This window comes from Hyla sarda, chromosome 3 (assembly GCF_029499605.1).
Source record: "Hyla sarda isolate aHylSar1 chromosome 3, aHylSar1.hap1, whole genome shotgun sequence".
In the NCBI taxonomy this organism is placed as follows: domain Eukaryota; kingdom Metazoa; phylum Chordata; class Amphibia; order Anura; family Hylidae; genus Hyla; species Hyla sarda.
Window position 1 is genome coordinate 417589596 of NC_079191.1, and position 19350 is coordinate 417608945.

At 44.1% G+C, this 19350-nt stretch overlaps 1 protein-coding gene across 3 annotated transcripts in view; it reads right to left on the reverse strand.

The window, feature by feature from the left end:
- LOC130363031 (spermatogenesis-associated protein 7 homolog) overlaps positions 1-19350 on the reverse strand; it is a 228185-nt gene that overhangs the window by 116738 nt on the left and 92097 nt on the right. For all 3 annotated transcript variants that reach the window (XM_056568328.1, XM_056568329.1, XM_056568330.1), the window contains one exon: positions 11635-11682. In XM_056568328.1, the coding sequence (XP_056424303.1) occupies positions 11635-11682 (48 nt within the window). The remainder of the gene's footprint in view (positions 1-11634; positions 11683-19350) is intronic.

Sequence of the window (19350 nt, forward strand, 5' to 3'; positions counted from 1 at the left end):
GGGTGGACTCACTTATGGGATATACTGTATATATAATGTGAGGGGGGACTCACTTATGGGATATACTGTATATAATGTGAGGGGTGGACTCACTTATGGGATATACTGTATATATAATGTGAGGGGTGGACTCACTTATGGGATATACTGTATATATAATGTGAGGGGTGGACTCATGTATTGGAGATACTGTATATAATGTGAGGGGTGGACTCACTTATGGGATATACTGTATATATAATGTGAGGGGTGGACTCATGTATTGGAGATACTGTATATAATGTGAGGGGTGGACTCACTTATAGGAGATACTGTATATATAATGTGAGGGGTGGACTCACTTATGGGATATACTGTATATATAATGTGAGGGGTGGACTCATTTATGGGAGATACTGTATATATAATGTGAGGGGTGGAGTCACTTATGGGAGATACTGTATATATAATGTGAGGGGTGGAGTCACTTATGGGAGATACTGTATATATAATGTGAGGGGTGGAGTCACTTATGGGATATACTGTATATATAATGTGAAGGGTGGACACACTTATGGGATATACTGTATATATAATGTGAGGGGTGGACTCACTTATGGGATATACTGTATATATAATGTGAGGGGGGACTCACTTATGGGATATACTGTATATATAATGTGAGGGGTGGACTCACTTATGGGATATACTGTATATATGATGTGAGGGGTGGACTCATGTATTGGAGATACTGTATATAATGTGAGGGGTGGACTCACTTATGGGATATACTGTATATATAATGTGAGGGGTGGACTCATGTATTGGAGATACTGTATATAATGTGAGGGGTGGACTCACTTATGGGAGATACTGTATATATAATGTGAGGGGTGGACTCATGTATTGGAGATACTGTATATATAATGTGAGGGGTGGACTCACTTATGGGAGATACTGTATATATAATGTGAGGGGTGGACTCACTTATGGGATATACTGTATATATAATGTGAGGGGTGGACTCACTTATGGGATATACTGTAATTTTAATGTGAGGGGTGGACTCACTTATGGGATATACTGTATATATAATGTGAGGGGTGGACTCATGTATTGGAGATACTGTATATATAATGTGAGGGGTGGACTCACTTATGGGATATACTGTATATAATGTGAGGGGTGGACTCACTTATGGGATATACTGTATATATAATGTGAGGGGTGGACTCACTTATGGGATATACTGTATATAATGTGAGGGGTGGACTCACTTATGGGAGATACTGTATATATAATGTGAGGGGTGGACTCACTTATGGGGGATTCTGTATATATAATGTGAGGGGTGGAGTCACTTATGGGGGATTCTGTATATATAATGTGAGGGGTGGACTCATTTATGGGAGATACTGTAAATATAATGTGAGGGGTGGACTCACTTATGGGAGATTCTGTATATATAATGTGAGGGGTGGACTCACTTATGGGATATACTGTATATATAATGTGAGGGGTGGACTCACTTATGGGAGATACTGTATATATAATGTGAGGGGTGGACTCACTTATGGGATATACTGTATATATAATGTGAGGGGTGGACTCACTTATGGGATATACTGTATATATAATGTGAGGGGTGGACTCACTTATGGGATATACTGTATATAATGTGAGGGGTGGACTCACTTATGGGATATACTGTATATATAATGTGAGGGGTGGACTCACTTATGGGATATACTGTATATATAATGTGAGGGGTGGACTCACTTATGGGATATACTGTATATAATGTGAGGGGTGGACTCACTTATGGGATATACTGTATATATAATGTGAGGGGTGGACTCACTTATGGGGGATTCTGTATATATAATGTGAGGGGTGAACTCATTTATGGGAGATACTGTATATATAATGTGAGGGGTGGACTCACTTATGGGAGATTCTGTATATATAATGTGAGGGGTGGACTCACTTATGGGGGATTCTGTATATAATGTTAGGGGTGGACTCACTTATGGGATATACTGTATATAATGTGAGGGGTGGAATCACTTATGGGAGATACTGTATATAATGTGAGGGGTGGACTCACTTATGGGATATACTGTATATATAATGTGAGGGGTGGAGTCACCTATGGGAGATACTGTATATAATGTGAGGGGTGCACTCACTTATGGGATATACTGTATATACTATGAGGGGTAGACTCACTTATGGGAGATACTGTATATAATGTGAGGGGTGGACTCACTTATGGGAGATACTGTATATATAATGTGAGGGGTGGACTCACTTATGGGAGATACTGTATATATAATGTGAGGGGTGGACTCCCTTATGGGATATACTGTATATATAATGTGAGGGGTGGACTCACTTATGGGATATACTGTATATATAATGTGAGGGGTGGAGTCACTTATGGGAGATACTGTATATATAATGTGAGGGGTGGACTCACTTATGGGATATACTGTATATATAATGTGAGGGGTGGACTCACTTATGGGATATACTGTATATAATGTGAGGGGTGGACTCACTTATGGTAGATACTGTATATAATGTGAGGGGTGGACTCACTTATGGGAGATACTGTATATATAATGTGAGGGGTGGACTCACTTATGGGATATACTGTATATATAATGTGAGGGGTGGACTCAGTTATGGGATATACTGTATATATAATGTGAGGGGGGACTCACTTATGGGATATACTGTATATAATGTGAGGGGTGGACTCACTTATGGGATATACTGTATATATAATGTGAGGGGTGGACTCACTTATGGGATATACTGTATATATAATGTGAGGGGTGGACTCACTTATGGGAGATACTGTATACAATGTGAGGGGTGGACTCACTTATGGGAGATACAGTATATATAATGTGAGGGGTGGAGTCACTTATGGGAGATACTGTATATATAATGTGAGGGGTGGACTCACTTATGGGAGATACTGTATATAATGTGAGGGGTGGACTCACTTATGGGAGATACAGTATATATAATGTGAGGGGTGGAGTCACTTATGGGAGATACTGTATATATAATGTGAGGGGTGGACTCACTTATGGGAGATACTGTATATATAATGTGAGGGGTGGAGTCACTTATGGGAGATATTGTATATATAATGTGAGGGGTGGAGTCACTTATGGGAGATACTGTATATAATGTGAGGGGTGGAGTCACTTATGGGATATACTGTATATATAATGTGAGGGGTGGAGTCACTTATGGGAGATACTGTATATAATGTGAGGGGTGGACTCACTTATGGGAGATACTGTATATATAATGTGAGGAGTGGACTCACTTATGGAAGATACTGTATATAATGTGAGGGGTGGACTCACTTATGGGAGATACTGTATATAAAATGTAAGGGGTGGACTCACTTATGGGAGATACTGTATATATAATGTGAGGGGTGGAGTCACTTATAGGAGATACTGTATATAATGTGAGGGGTGGACTCACTTATGGGAGATACTGTATATATAATGTGAGGGGTCGAGTCACTTATAGGAGATACTGTATATAATGTGAGGGGTGGACTCACTTATGGGAAATACTGTATATAATGTGAGGGGTGGACTCACTTATGGTAGATACTGTATATAATGTGAGGGGTGGACTCACTTATAGGAGATACTGTATATATAATGTGAGGGGTGGACTCACTTATGGGAGATACTGTATATAATGTGAGGGGTGGAATCACTTATGGGAGATACTGTATATAATGTGAGGGGTGGATTCACTTATGGGAGATACTGTATATATAATGTGAGGGGTGGACTCACTTATGGGAGATACTGTATATATAATGTGAGGGGTGGACTCACTTATGGGATATACTGTATATATAATATGAGGGGTGGACTCACTTATGGGATATACTGTATATAATGTGAGGGGTGGACTCACTTATGGGAGATACTGTATATAATGTGAGGGGTGGACTCACTTATGGGAGATACTGTATATATAATGTGAGGGGTGGAGTCACTTATAGGAGATTCAGAAAATGTATTTCCTACCTGAAATTTTCTTTTCCTGAAGTCCGTAGGCGGCACTAATGGGGTTAAGTTTATTTGCTAACTCGGAAGAAGAGCTTACAACTAGCAATAGAATTAGAGACAAGTTAATCAAATTCAAGACACCTGTTTAGCAAGCATAAAGGTACCAAGGAAACACCAAACACATGTATTGTATACAGCAATATACTTTAATGGGGGGGGGGGGGGGGGTATAATTGTGCCCCCTACGGACTTCAGGAAAAGAAAATTTCAGGTAGGAAATAAATTTTCTGCTTCCTGTACATCCTTAAGGTAGCACGAATGGGACATGCAAACAGTGCAAGAAGTAATTTGAAAAGGGAGGGATTACTCTTGGTTTAAAGACCCTTGAATCACGCTAGAGCCAAAGGCTGATCCAACGGCCGATGCAACATTAAGCCTATAGTGCTTCACAAAGGTGTTAGGAGACTTCCATGTTGCTGCTTTGCAGATTTGATCCAATGGCACATGGTATTTCTCTGCCCAGGAAGTAGCTGTGGATCTGGTTGAGTGTGCCCTCAGGAGAAGCGGAGACTCTTTTCCATCCAACACGTAACAGTGTTTGATAGTATCACGTATCCATCTGGCCAAAGAAGATTTACTTGCTTTTTTCCCTCTGTTTGGGCCTTGAAACTGCAGGAACAAAGCCTCAGACTGCCTGAAGGATGCTGTTCTATTCAGGTAAGTGACAATAGCTCTTTTAACATCCAGAAGATGAAGATTGTTATTGGACTCATCCTTGAAGACAGGTAAGATAATTTCCTGGTTGATATTAGATGTAGAAGGCACTTTGGGAAGGAACCCTGGCATGGTTCTGAGGACAACTGAATCAGGCAGTATTCTGAGATAGGGTTCCCTAGACGATAAGGCTTGAAGCTCAGATAACCTTCTGGCTGATGTGATAGCCACTAAGAAAAGGCATTTGAAAGAAAGCCACTTCCAAGCAGAATCTTCTAGTGGCTCAAATGGGTGTTCACATAATTTTCTGAGAACCAAAGGCAAATCCCATGCGGGAATAGGGTAATGAAAAGATGGGCGGAGCTTGTTAACAGCCTTGAGGAATCTTGAAATTGGAGTATTTCTGGAGAACAAACCATTCAAGTTGGAGTTAATAGCTGTAAACTGGACCTTCAAGGTGTTAGGCTTGAGGCCTTTTTCAAAGCCATCCTGTAGATGTAATAACATCCGGAACACAGTTGTTCTTGAGGCACCAGGCATTATATAATGACCAAACTCTGTTGTATATTTTCAAAGTAGCTGGTTTTCTAGATGCCATCAGAGTAGAGATTACCCTCTGAGAGAACCCTTGATCCGTCAGACGTCGGCGTTCATGAACCAAGCCGTAAGTTGAAGCCTCTGAAGATCTGGGTGATACATTCCCGACTGGAGGAGTAGATCTTTTTGAGTTGGTAGCCTCCAAAACATTTCCTTCGAAAGAGATAATGCGAGCGGAAACCAAGCCCTTCTGGGCCAAAAGGGCAGGATCACAACTGCCTTCACTCTCTCGTCGCGGATTTTCTGCAGGACTCAAGGAATTAGCGGAATCGGGGGAAAGATGTAAACAAAAATCCCTGTCCACCTGATCGTTAGACCATCCACTGCTACTGGACCTCCTATTCTCGAGAGAGAGCAAAATTTCAGGAGCTTCTTGTTCAGATGATTGGCCATCGCATCCAAAGTTGGAAGTCCCCACTTCAAGGTCAACATTTTGAAGATAGTTGGATTCAGTTCCCACTTGCCTGGAATCACATGGTTCCGACTCAACCAATCTGTCCTGGTATTCTCTGAACCTCTGATGTGGACTGCTGAGATTGAAAGAAGGTTTGATTCTGCCCAGGTCATTATCCGAGCACATTCTTTTTGCATAGAATGACATATTGTCCCCCCCTGCTTGTTCAGATAGAACACAGAGGGGAGGTTGTCTGATTGAATCTGGACAGCTTTCTGAAAAATCCAGGGTTTGAAGTGGAAGAGGGCTTTCTGGACAGCAGTCAATTTCTTCAGGTTGGACGACATCTTCAGTTCTATTTGGGACCAAGGCTTCTGGACCCACCGGTCCCCGACAAGGGCATCCCAAGCTAAACCTGAGGCATCCGTCGTGAGGATCACCGGAATCTGATTCCAAAGAGATCTGCCCTGAGAGAATCGATTTGGATGCAGCCACCACCTCAGATCCTTCAAGGAAACGGGAATTCTGATGAGGTGATCCAGAGAATGTAAGGACCGGTTCCACCTGCTGAGAATGTGATCTTGTAGCATTCTGAGATGGGCTCGAGCCCAAGGCACAGCTTCTAGGGAGGAGGTTAGCATCCCTAATATCTTCATTGCTTCCCTCACTGAACATGAGTCTGATGCAAGAAGATTTCTGACCCCCAACTGGAGATTGACCGCTCTCTGGTGAGATAGGAAGAGCTTCATCTGGAGTGTGTCTATGGAGAACCCTAGGCAAGATATTACAGTGGAGGGGGTTAGGCAGGATTTCTTGATGTTTACTAAAAACCCGTGGGTTTTGAGAAACAGAAGAGTAGTGTTCAAATGAAGAAACAACAAGTCTTGACTTGGGGCCCTTATTAGCCAATCGTCCAAGTATGGTGTGACTGAGATTCCTTGGAGGCGAAGGGCTGCAGTGAGAACTACTACAATGTTGGGAAATACTCGGGGAGCCGATGTGATGCTGAAAGGTAGACATGTGAATTGGTAATGCAGAATCTTGTGATGAACTAGAATGGCCACTCGTAAATACTTTCTGTGAGACTGAAGGATTGGGACGTGGAGATAAGCGTCTTGAAGGTCTGTGGTAGCTAAGTAGTCTCCTACTTCTAGATTCATCACTGCTGAGCGAATAGATTCCATCCTGAATTTGCGTTTGAGGAAAAAACTGTTCAGAAAGGATAAGTCCACCACCAGTCTCCAGTCCTCCGAGGACTTGGGAACTACAAAAATCGGAGAGTACAGTCCCTTGAATCTCTCTTGGTGTGGAACTTCTTCTAGTGCATGTTTCTGGATGAACTGCTCCACAAGGTCTTTTACCACAGGTGTGGATTTGCTGAGAATAAATCTTTCTGGCGGGAAGGATTTTAACTCCAGAGAGTAACCTCTTTTGATGATATCTGAGCCCCACAGTTCTGATGAGGTCTTTTGCCATATCTGTGAAAAAAACCTTAACCTGCCCCCTACTGGAATGAAACTGCTGGCGTCAGGAATCTTTATTCTTGGCAAAGGTTTTTTTTTACTAGCAGTGGCTGATTCTGACTTTTTCTTGGAATCAAATCTCCGGCCTTGACGAAAGGAATAATTTCCTCTAGATGATCCTGCCATAAAATGCTCTGGAAGATTTCTTCTTCTCAACTTGAAAGGCAATATCTTTCTCCTCATTATAGGATTTTAGAATTTCCTTAAGATTCGGCCCAAAAAGAGAGGAGGACTGGAAGGGAAGGCTTACAAAGCTGAATTTTGAGGCTATATCTCCCTTCCACTGCTTTATCCATAAAGCCCTTCTGGTGGCATTAGAGAGAGCCAAGGATCTAGAGGAAAACTTCATAACATCAATCGGAGCATCACATAAAAACTCCGCCTCCAGCTTCATCATTTCTACACCCTTGAGAAGACGGTCTCTAGGGACGCCATCATCAATATCTTGGGATAGCTGACTGAGCCAAATTCTAAGCGCTCTAGCTACTGGAACGGAAGAGGCTGCAATTTTAGAAGTGGAGGCTGCCGCTAAGTAATTCTTCTTAGCTAAGCTGTCTGCTTTTCTATCAAGTGGATCAGAAAGCTTAGTAGACTCTTCAGAAGGGAATAGAGATTTCTTTGCCATTCTAGCAGCAGCTAAATCCATCTTAGGTGGCTCCTCCCACTCGGCGGACGCTTTAGGATCCTACCGGTATGTGGATTTAAATCTTGCTCCTGTGTCAGTTTTTTTCTCTGGCTTAGACCAATCCTTTTTGAACCAATCGGACAGTATTGGGTGAGATGGAATCACTTTCCCAGATACTTGAGGAAAATAATAAAGTTGGTCTTTTTTAGGTTTATGCCCCACATCTTTTTCGGACTCAACCGTGTCTTTATCTGCTACTAAGAGTTTTGGATATTTCTCTTTAGGGCAGGAGATAAAGGTCATTATCCATATCCTCAAATATAACCTCAGAATCAGAGGAATCAGAGCCAGATATAGAAGAAGTATCTGAAGAAACTGGAGAGGTGCGGTTTTTTTCACGTTTTTTCTTTTTAGGAACAAGAGACTCTTTTAACTCTTTAAATGTGCTGGACATTTCCCCTTTAAACCATTCTAGGAATTCACTGGATTGCAGATTAGAAGGGACTTGACAGGCATTACAAGTATCATTTTCCCAGACTTCCGGGAGTGGTTGCTGACACTGCACACGGATATTGTGGCGAGACTTCCCTCTGGCTTTAGGCATCTGCAAAAAATAAAGAAGTAGCGGTGTAAGACCAGCAAACCGCCTTGACAGTAGAGGATATGTCCCAGGACATAAACCCGACCGGGATCAGCTGCCTAGGCTGAGCGCAGCCCAAACACACCCGGCCGGCGTGACTGCCGAACTTCCGGTCCGTACCGGAAATGAGGTCCGGCGCATGCGCACTCACCCCAGCGTCTGAAGCCGGCGCCATCTTGGAGTCCCTCGCTCTATTGCGGACACAGGGGCGCAGGCCGGAAGAGGGGCAAGAACAGGTGTCAGGCTGGAACAGGACCCGGCAATTTTGAATGGGGATGCCGCCGCCGTCACAGCACATGATTTTACCGCCGCATCTTCGGTCCGTGTGGCGGAAGGAACGGCTGAGGGACCGGAATAGCACCCAGTATACGGCCGACCTAACAGAGATCTCAGGGACCCAGAAGCCCTAGGTATGAGACTCACTTGTCTCTTCATGTCTTCCTCCGTGAGAGAAAAAATAATACATGTGTTTGGAGTTTCCTTGGTACCTTTATGCATGCTAAACAGGTGTCTTGAATTTGATTAACTTGTCTCTAATTCTATTGCTAGTTGTAAGCTCTTCTTCCGGGTTTAGCAAATAAACTTAACCCCATTTGTGCCGCCTTAAGGACGTACAGGAAACTGTATATAATGTGAGGGGTGGACTCACTTATGGGAAATACTGTATATAATGTGAGGGGTGGATTCACTTATGGGAGATACTGTATATAATGTGAGGGGTGGATTCACTTATGGGAGATACTGTATATATAATGTGAGGGGTGGACTCACTTATGGGATATACTGTATATAATGTGAGGGATGGACTCACTTATGGGATATACTGTATATATAATGTGAGGGGTGGACTCACTTATGGGAGATACTGTATATATAATGTGAGGGGTGGACTCACTTATGGGAGATACTGTATATAATGTGAGGGGTGGACTCACTTATGGGAGATACTGTATATATATAATGTGAGGGGTGGACTCACTTATGGGAGATACTGTATATATAATGTGAGGGGTGGACTCACTTATGGGAGATACTGTATATATAATGTGAGGGGTGGAGTCACTTATGGGATATACTGTATATATAATGTGAGGGGTGGACTCACTTATGGGAGATACTGTTTATATAATGTGAGGGGTGGACTCACTTATGGGAGATACTGTATATATAATGTGAGGGGTGGACTCACTTATGGAAGATACTGTATATAATGTGAAGGGTGGACTCACTTATGGGAGATACTGTATATATAATGTGAGGGGTGGACTTACTTATGGGAGATACTGTATATAATGTGAGGGGTGGACTCACTTATGGGATATACTGTATATATAATGTGAGGGGTGGACTCACTTATGGGAGATACTGTATATAATGTGAGGGGTGGAGTCACTTATGGGAGATACTGTATATATAATGTGAGGGGTGGACTCACTTATGGGAGATACTGTATATAATGTGAGGGGTGGAGTCACTTATTGGATATACTGTATATAATGTGAGGGGTGGACTCACTTATGGGAGATACTGTATATAATGTCAGGGGTGGACTCACTTATGGGAGATACTGTATATAATGTGAGGGGTGGACTCACTTATGGGATATACTGTATATAATGTGAGGGGTGGACTCACTTATGGGAGATACTGTATATAATGTGAGGGGTGGACTCACTTATGGGATATACTGTATATATAATGTGAGGGGTGGACTCACTTATGGGAGATACTGTATGTAATGTGAGGGGTGGACTCACTTATGGGAGATACTGTATATATAATGTGAGGGGTGGACTCACTTATGGGATATACTGTATATATAATGTGAGGGGTGGACTCACTTATGTGAGATACTGTATATATAATGTGAGGGGTGGACTCACTTATGGGAGATACTGTATATATAATGTGAGGGGTGGAGTCACTTATGGGATATACTGTATATAATGTGAGGGGTGGACTCACTTATGGGATATACTGTATATAATGTGAGGGGTGGACTCACTTATGGGAGATACAGTATATAATGTGAGGGGTGGACTCACTTATGGGATATACTGTATATATAATGTGAGGGGTGGACTCACTTATGGGAGATACTGTATATAATGTGAGGGGTGGACTCACTTATGGGATATACTGTATATATAATGTGAGGGGTGGAGTCACTTATGGGAGATACTGTATATAATGTGAGGGGTGGAGTCACTTATGGGATATACTGTATATATAATGTGAGGGGTGGACTCACTTATGGGATATACTGTATATATAATGTGAGGGGTGGACTCACTTATGGGATATACTGTATATATAATGTGAGGGGTGGACTCACTTATGGGATATACTGTATATATAATGTGAGGGGTGGACTCACTTATGGGAGATACTGTATATATAATGTGAGGGGTGGACTCACTTATGGGAGATACTGTATATAATGTGAGGGGTGGACTCACTTATGGGAGATACTGTATATATAATGTGAGGGGTGGAGTCACTTATGGGATATACTGTATATATAATGTGAGGGGTGGAGTCACTTTTGGGATATACTGTATATAATGTGAGGGGTGGACTCACTTATGGGAGATACTGTATATAATGTGAGGGGTGGACTCACTTGTGGTAGATACTGTATATATAATGTGAGGGGTGGACTCACTATATATATATATATATATATATATATATATATATATATATATGTATTTATAGTTATCTATTGCTCTAGATGTCACTGAAATAAGCATTTTATAATAGTAATACAGTCATCTAGCTTTATCAATCAATAGAAATACAAGCAGTAGATAGCCTAAAATTATTGTTCTTGACATAATGACTCGTAAAGCTGCATTGTTATGTGTTATACCCTGAAGCTCCTGGGCCCCCAGGTACCTTGTGTCATTTACAATACTGATGTCTTCTTATGCGGCCGGAAGCCTTGTAGCCCCCTCAGGCACTGGGTCTCACATGGTTTGGATCTCTGCATCCTCTATAGCACTATGCCCCCTATCGCTATACTCCTGTAAATGATTACAACTAAACCTAATGAGGAGACTTGATGTATGGATCATATATGAGCAGTAGAATGAATAGTCACTCACACTTAATGCTTCTGGATAGACTTCTTGGTGCAGATGAGTCCACAGCAGCTGAAACCAATAAATAGAGAAATACACATTATCATACAGTCATTCTATATAACGTGTAGTCATAAATCATACTAATGATGACGGATCGGAAGTTATAACAATGATACGTACAATATATACTTAATATGAGGAGAAGCTTGAAAACAGGAGAAACATTTTTGTCTAAAAAGATATATTACAAAGTTTCTTATATTGACTTGTACTACTGATCTGTGCAAAGTTTGTTCAAACGACACAGTGCGTATTTAAAGGGGTACTCCGCTGCCCAGCGTTATGAACAAACTGTTCCGAACGCTGGAGCCGGCGCCGGGAGCTCGTGACTTCATAGCCCTGCCCCCTCATGATGTCACTCCCCGCCCCCTCAATGCAAGTCTATGGGAGGGGGCGTGACGGCCGTCACGCCCCCTCCCATAGACTTGCATTGAGGGGGCGGGTATGATGTCATGTGGGGGCAGGGCTATGATGTCACGAGCTCCCGGCGCCAGCTCCAGTGTTCGGGACAGTTTGTTCCAAACGCTGAGCAGTGGAGTACCCCTTTAAGTAAAATGCTAGAAAACATATATGAAGATTCCACTGTAGAATCCATGAGAAAACTGCGTAAAACCATGTCCCTTTTATCCAATGGTAATCTGCGCCATAGCTCATACAGCAAGGATTTTTTTCTGCCCCAGAAAGTAACATGCCACTTACGAAAGTAGTTTCGACATGGATTCAATGTGGAGACCATGTGGAGTAGCCTGGACGTGGCCTCTAACACATGTTCAAAGTCACGGTCAAATCCATGGGTAAGAAAGTCCATTGTAAATATTCTAACCATAGAACAATATGGTATGTAAACATGCCCTACAGAGGAATTCCGATGAGTAGCTCATATGGAAGGTCAATTGGATCCATGTCTGTAGAACAAATGGAAACCACCTATCTGTTCAATGGAAAGAATCACAAAATCGCATTTGGGCAGGGATGCAGTGCTCTCTAGTTCCACCTAGAACCCCTGTCCCTGCCTATTGTGTAGTAGCTCTAAACAGCTACTTCACAACTTGAAGACAAACCCTACTATAAAATAGCAATCCCTCAACTGCTTCTGGTCATGCAGCCTCTCGGTCAAGTTCTGAATTAAAGGGGTACTCCTCTGTAAACATCTTATCCCCTATCCAAAGGATAGGGCATAAGATGTTAGCAGTGCTCTCTAGTTCAATCCTGAACTCTTGTCCCTGCCTATTGCATAGTAGCCCTAAACGGCTACTCCACGACTTAAAGACAAACCCTACCATGAATAAGTGGAGGGTCGTCACAAACTAACAAACTACAGCAACACAGTCAGGTCAGGGAAAAAAGTAAACATGCAATATACCCAGGAGACAGACTAACAGACAGGATTGTCAGCAAGCTGAGTCAGAAGAAAAGAGGGCAGCCTAAGTACAGAATCAAGTAACAGAGAGAATAACTGAATACAGAGCCGAAGTCACAAAGCCAGATAAACAGGATCAGATGCAGGTAATGCTAGGTCCAGAGACAAGCTCTTTTCTCAAGCAACTAACAACACACTACAGTCTTAAAGGGGTACTCTGCCGCTAAACATCTTATCTCTTGATAAGGTATAAGATTTCTGATTGCTGAGGTCCTGCTGATTAGGAACGAATGCTGGGTTCCTGGGGCAGTGGTCGTGACATCATGCCATGCCCCCTCCATGCATGTCTATAGGAGGGGGGTGTGATGGCCGTCACGCCCCCTACCATAGACATGCATGGACGTTATGAGGGGGGTGTGGTGTGACATCACGACCACTGCCGCTGGAATCCAGCATTTGTTCAGAACAGCAGGTGCTGCACGGAGAATGCAGAGGTCCCCAGCGATAAAACATCTTATCCCCTATCCAAATGATATGATGTCTTGCTGCGGAGTACCCCTTTAAAGGGGTTCTCCATTGCTTAGACATCTTATCCCCTATCCAAAGGAGGAGTACCGCCGCTGGGGACCCCCGTGATCTTGCACCCCGTTTGTAATTAGTCCCCAGAGCGTGTTCGCTCCGGGTCTGATTACCGGCGACCACAGGGCCAACGGCGTGTGAAAGATTTATGAATAGACGAAAGAACTAGTGGAAATGGTCAAAGTTAGAATTCAGTCCACTAAATTATAATAGGATCTCTATCATCTAACAATGTATTTAATACGTTACCAGAAATAAGCACAAAATAACAAGTAGACATAGTTCAATATGTCCATCCATGATATCAGGTCATTGGTCAATATGTCCATCCATGATATCAGGTCATTGGTCAATATGTCCATCCATGATATCAGGTCATTGGACAATATGTCCATCCATGATATCAGGTCATTGGTCAATATGTCCATCCATGATATCAGGTCATTGGACAATATGTCCATCCATGATATCAGGTCATTGGACAATACGTCCATCCATGATATCAGGTCATTGGTCAATATGTCTATATTTTATATCAGGTCATTCATCTTCTTATTTGCTCCTGTTGTCTATGTTATCTCCATATTGCAAACCACATGACAGGTCTGGAGCAGATACACACAATGAATATCGGACAAGACTGTGTTCTCTCAACACCATATTAGTCATTCTGTCTTAAAACCAAGCACTTAATAAAGCCAGGTGGGAAATGATGATCAATATGTGGAGGATCAATAGTACAGAATCTGCTCGAGCCTCAGAAGTCTCCTGTCTTACAATATAGACTCTGTAGTTTGGTTTCCCCAATGGCCATTCCAGGACTCTATCAATATGTTACTTAGGGTCACACCACAAGACATCAAACATTTCAACAACTCCATAATAATACCAACAACTTCCGTATCCTCTTACTGCCCACTATAGAGCTTCCACAATAAGCTGCTCCCAAGGTGACCCCCTGCTGAGACCCCCAGCAATCAGCTGAAATCTACAGCTCATGCTCAGTTTCATTGTAGCGCCACCACAGGGGAAATTAAGTATTACAAATTTCAAAGTAGCAATTCTATAGTACAATCTAATCCTGAATTATCCAACACAATGTACATTAGAGATGTTTTGAATTGTTCGCCGGCGAACAGTTCCCGGCGAATTTAGCATGTTCGCGTTCGCATCGCCGGGCGAACATATGTGAAGTTCAATCCGCCCCCTATACTTTAACATTGCAGTAAACTTTGACCCTGTGAGTCAGAGTCAGCAGACACATTACAGCCAATCAGCAGCAGTCCCTCCCTTCCAGACCCTCCTACCTCTTGCACGGACGCCATTTTAGCCTCATTCAGCATGCTGCAGGCTTAGGAAGTGGAGGGTCAGAGAAGCTGCTCCTGCTGTATAGGGGAAGCAATAGCTAAGATGCTGCTAGGTGGTGTATTCAGGGTCCAGTTTACTTCTAAAGCACTAGTGTAACATCTGCGTTAAGGACATCACCCAAAAAAGCCCTTTTTAGGGCTGAAAGATATCAGTCCAGGTTGGGAGGGAAACGCTGGTTAAAAGGGGTACTCCAGAATCAAACTTAAGTTCCTTCAAGCAACTAACTACTACAGTATTCAAAGGGCTGAAAGATATCAGTCCATGTGTCTTGCAACAGCTGGAGGCACCCTGGTTGGGAGGATACCGCTGGTTAAAAGGGGTACTCCAGTATAGAACTTAAGTTCCTTCAAGCAACTAACTACTACAGTATTCAAAGGGCTGAAAGATATCAGTCCGTGTGTTTTGCAACAGCTGGAGGCACCCTGGTTGGGGACCACTGCATAAAAGGGGAACTCCGCTGGCAAGCTTTTTTTCTTTAAAGCAACTAACTACTACAGTATTCAAAGGGCCAAAATATATCAGTCCGTGTGTTTTGCAACAGCTGGAGGCACCCTGGTTGGGGACCACTGCTTAAAAGGGGAACTCCGCTGGCAAGCTTTTTTGCTCATTGTCACACTAGTGCAAATCACATTAGGTGTGACAGTTGTGCAAATTTAAAAAAAAAAAACTTTTTTGGCTGTTAAATAAAATCAGTCGTCACTGTCAGTTCACGTCACAGTTGCCAGTTTTTTTTGCCTGCGGGGCAAATTGTGTCACCCTAGTGCAAATCACATTAGGTGTGATAGTTGTGCAAAATAAAATAAAAAAATACCTTTTTTGGCTGTTAAATAAAACCAGTCCTCACTGTCAGTTCACGTCACAGTTGCCAGTTTTTTTGCCTGCAGGGCAAATTGTGTCACCCTAGTGCAAATCACATTAGGTGAAACAGTTGTGCAAATAAATAAAAAATACCTTTTTTGGCTGTTAAATAAAATCAGTCGTCACTGTCAGTTCATGTCACAGTTGCCAGTTTTTTTGCCTGCAGGGCAAATTGTGTCACCCTAGTGCAAATCACATTAGGTGTGACAGTTGTGCAAAATAAAATAAAAAAATACCTTTTTTGGCTGTTAAATAAAACCAGTCCTCACTGTCAGTTCACGTCACAGTTGCCAGTTATTTTGCCTGCAGGGCAAATTGTGTCACCCTAGTGCAAATCACATTAGGTGTGACAGTTGTGCAAATGTAACCCATAAAATGACATGCAGAGGAAGGCCACCCCGCAGGGGCCATCGTGGTTCTGGGATTCCCTTTGGCCCTAGAATGACCAGTGTTCAGAGGCCACGTACCATGAACCCACAAAGTTCTGAGGACTTAGTTGACTGGCTATCACAAGACTACTACAAGACTACTTCAAGACCAATCTACTACTAAAGCTTCCGCTCGGAACATTGACGCACCGTCCTTCTCCTCCTCTAGCTTAGCTTTGGGCACCTCTCATGCTACCACTTGCCCGCCTGCCACCACCACCAACACTAGCACCACAGCAGCTTTACTTGATTCGTCAGAGGAGTTATTTACACATCAGTTTGAAGACATGAGTGATGCACAACCATTATTGCCAGAGGATGTAGTTAACAGGGATATGTCTCAGTCAGGCAGCATTACACACATAGACGTACGGTGTGATGATGATGTTGTACCCGCTGCTGCTTCCTTTCTTGAGGTGTCAGATGGCGGTGAAGGTGTTGATGATGACGATGTGTCCGTGGATGCCACGTGGGTGCCCGCTAGAAGAGAAGAAGAGGGGGAAAGTTCAGATGAGGAGACAGAGAGGAGGAGGAGACGAGTTGGAAGCAGGGGGAGGTTGTCGAAAGGAGCTAGTGGCACAGTCAGACAGCATGCATCGGCACCCGGGATCAGCCAGACGGGACGCCAATCAACGCATGCTGTTGCCACCACCAGAATGCCGTCATCGCAGAGCTCAGCAGTGTGGCATTTTTTTTGTGTGTCTGCCTCTGACAACAGCAAGGCCATTTGCAACCTGTGCCAGAAGAAACTGAGTCGTGGGAAGTCCAACACCCACCTAGGCACAACTGCTTTGCGAAGGCACATGATGTCACATCACAAACGCCTATGGGATCAACACGTCAGTACAAGCAGCACACAAAGTCAAAGCCGCCATCCTCCTCCTGGTCCAGCATCTTCAGCCAGGTCAACCACTGCTGCCCTCCTTGCCCCCTCTCAACCATCCGCCTGTCCGTCTCTCGCTTTGAGCAGTTCCTGCTCATCTGCCCACAGTCAGGTGTCTGTCAAGTAGATGTTTGAGCGCAAGAAGCCAATGTCTCAAAGTCACCCCCTAGCCTGGCGTCTGACAGCTGGCTTGTCGGAACTGCTAGCCCACCAGCTTTTACCATACAAGCTGGTGGAGTCTGAGGCCTTTAAAAAATTTGTAGCCATTGGGACACCGCAGTGGAAGGTACCCGGACAACATTTTTTTGCACAAAAGGCAATCCCCCAACCTTTACTCCATTGTACAAAAGGAAATTATGGCATGTCTGGCACACAGTGTAGGGGCAAGGGTCCATCTGATCAGTGATACCTGGTCTGCAAAGCATGGTCAGGGCAGGTATATCACCTACACTGCGCATTGGGTAAACCTGGGGACGACTGCCAAGCATGGAATGCGTGGCTCTGCAGAGGAGTTGGTGACACCGCCACGACTTGCAGGCAGGCCTGCTGCCACCTCCTCTACTTCTCCTACTCCATCCTCTTCCATAACATCCTCGGCCGAGTCCTCTTCCACTGCTGCGTCTTGCTCCACATCACCGGCACCCCCCCAGCTCCCCAGGTGCGATTCCACATCCCGGATACGGCAGTGTCACGCCATCTTGGGGTTGACTTGCCTCAAAGTGGAGAGTCACACCGCACCAGCGCTCCTGTCGCCCCTGAACGCACAGGTGAACCAGTGGCTGACTCCACACCAACTGGAGATCGGCAAGGTGGTTTGTGACAACAGAACAAATTTGTTGGCGGCATTGAGGTTGAGCAAGTTGACACGTGCCGTGCATGGCACATGTGTGTAATTTGATTGTACAACGCTTTGTGCTCAAGTACCCAGGCTTATAGGATGTCCTGAAGCAGTCCAGGAAGGTGTGTGGCCATTTCAGGCATTCCTACAGGGCCATGGCGCACTTGTCAGATATCCAGTGGTGAAACAACATGCCAGTGAGGCATTTGATTTGCGACAGCCCGACACGTTGGAATTCAACACTCCTAATGGTCGACCGCCTGCTCCAACAAGAAAAAGCCGTCAATGAATATTTGTATGACCGGGGTGCTAGGACATCATCTGCAGAGCTGGGAATTTTTTTGCCATGTTACTGGAGGCTCATGCGCAATGCCTGTAGGCTCATGTGTCCTTTTGAGGAGGTGACAAACCTGGTCAGTCGCACCAAAGGCACCATCAGCGACATCATAACGTTTGTTTTCTTCCTGGAACATGCCCTGTGAAGAGTGCTGGATCAGGTAGTAGATAAGCGTGAATAGGAAGAGTTGTGGTCACCATCACCACCAGAAGCAGCCTTATCAGCATTGCTTGCTGGACCTGCGGCAACGCTGGAAGAGGATTGTGAGGAAGAGGAGTCAGAGGAGGAATGTGGATTTGAAGAGGAGGAGGAAGACCAACCACAGCAGGCATCCCAGGGTGCTCCTTGTCACCTATCTGGTTCCCGTGGTGTTGTACGTGGCTGGGGGGGAAGAAGATTATACCTTCCCTGACATCACTGAGGACGAGGAACGGGACATGAGTAGCTCGGCATCCGTCCTTGTGCAAATGGGGTCTTTCATGCTGTCGTGCCTGTTGAGGGACCCTCTTATAAAAAGGATGAAGGAGAACGACCTGTACTGGGTGTCCACGCTATTAGACCCCCGGTATAAACATAAAGTGCCTGACATGTTACCGCATTACAGCAAGGTGGAAAGGATTCAGCAGATCCAAAATAAATTAAGAAGTATGCTGTACACAGCGTATAAGGGTCATGTCACAGCACAGCAGGGATCTAACAGGGGAAGAGGTGAAAGGGGAAGAGGTAAAAGTAATCCTCCTCCTCCTCCCACGAACACGCCGGCAAGGACAGGATGCTGTACAGACATGCTGTTGATGGAGGACATGCAGAGCTTTTTAAGTCCTACGCATTGCCACAGCCCTTCGGGGTCCACCATCAGAGAACGACTTGACCGACAGGTAGCAGACTACCTGGCCTTAACCGCAGATATCGACACTCTGAGGAGCGATGAACCCCTTGACTACTGGGTGTGCCGGCATGACTTGTGGCCTGAGCTATCCCAATTTGCGCTCGAACTTCTGGCCTGTTCCGCTTCAAGTGTCCTGT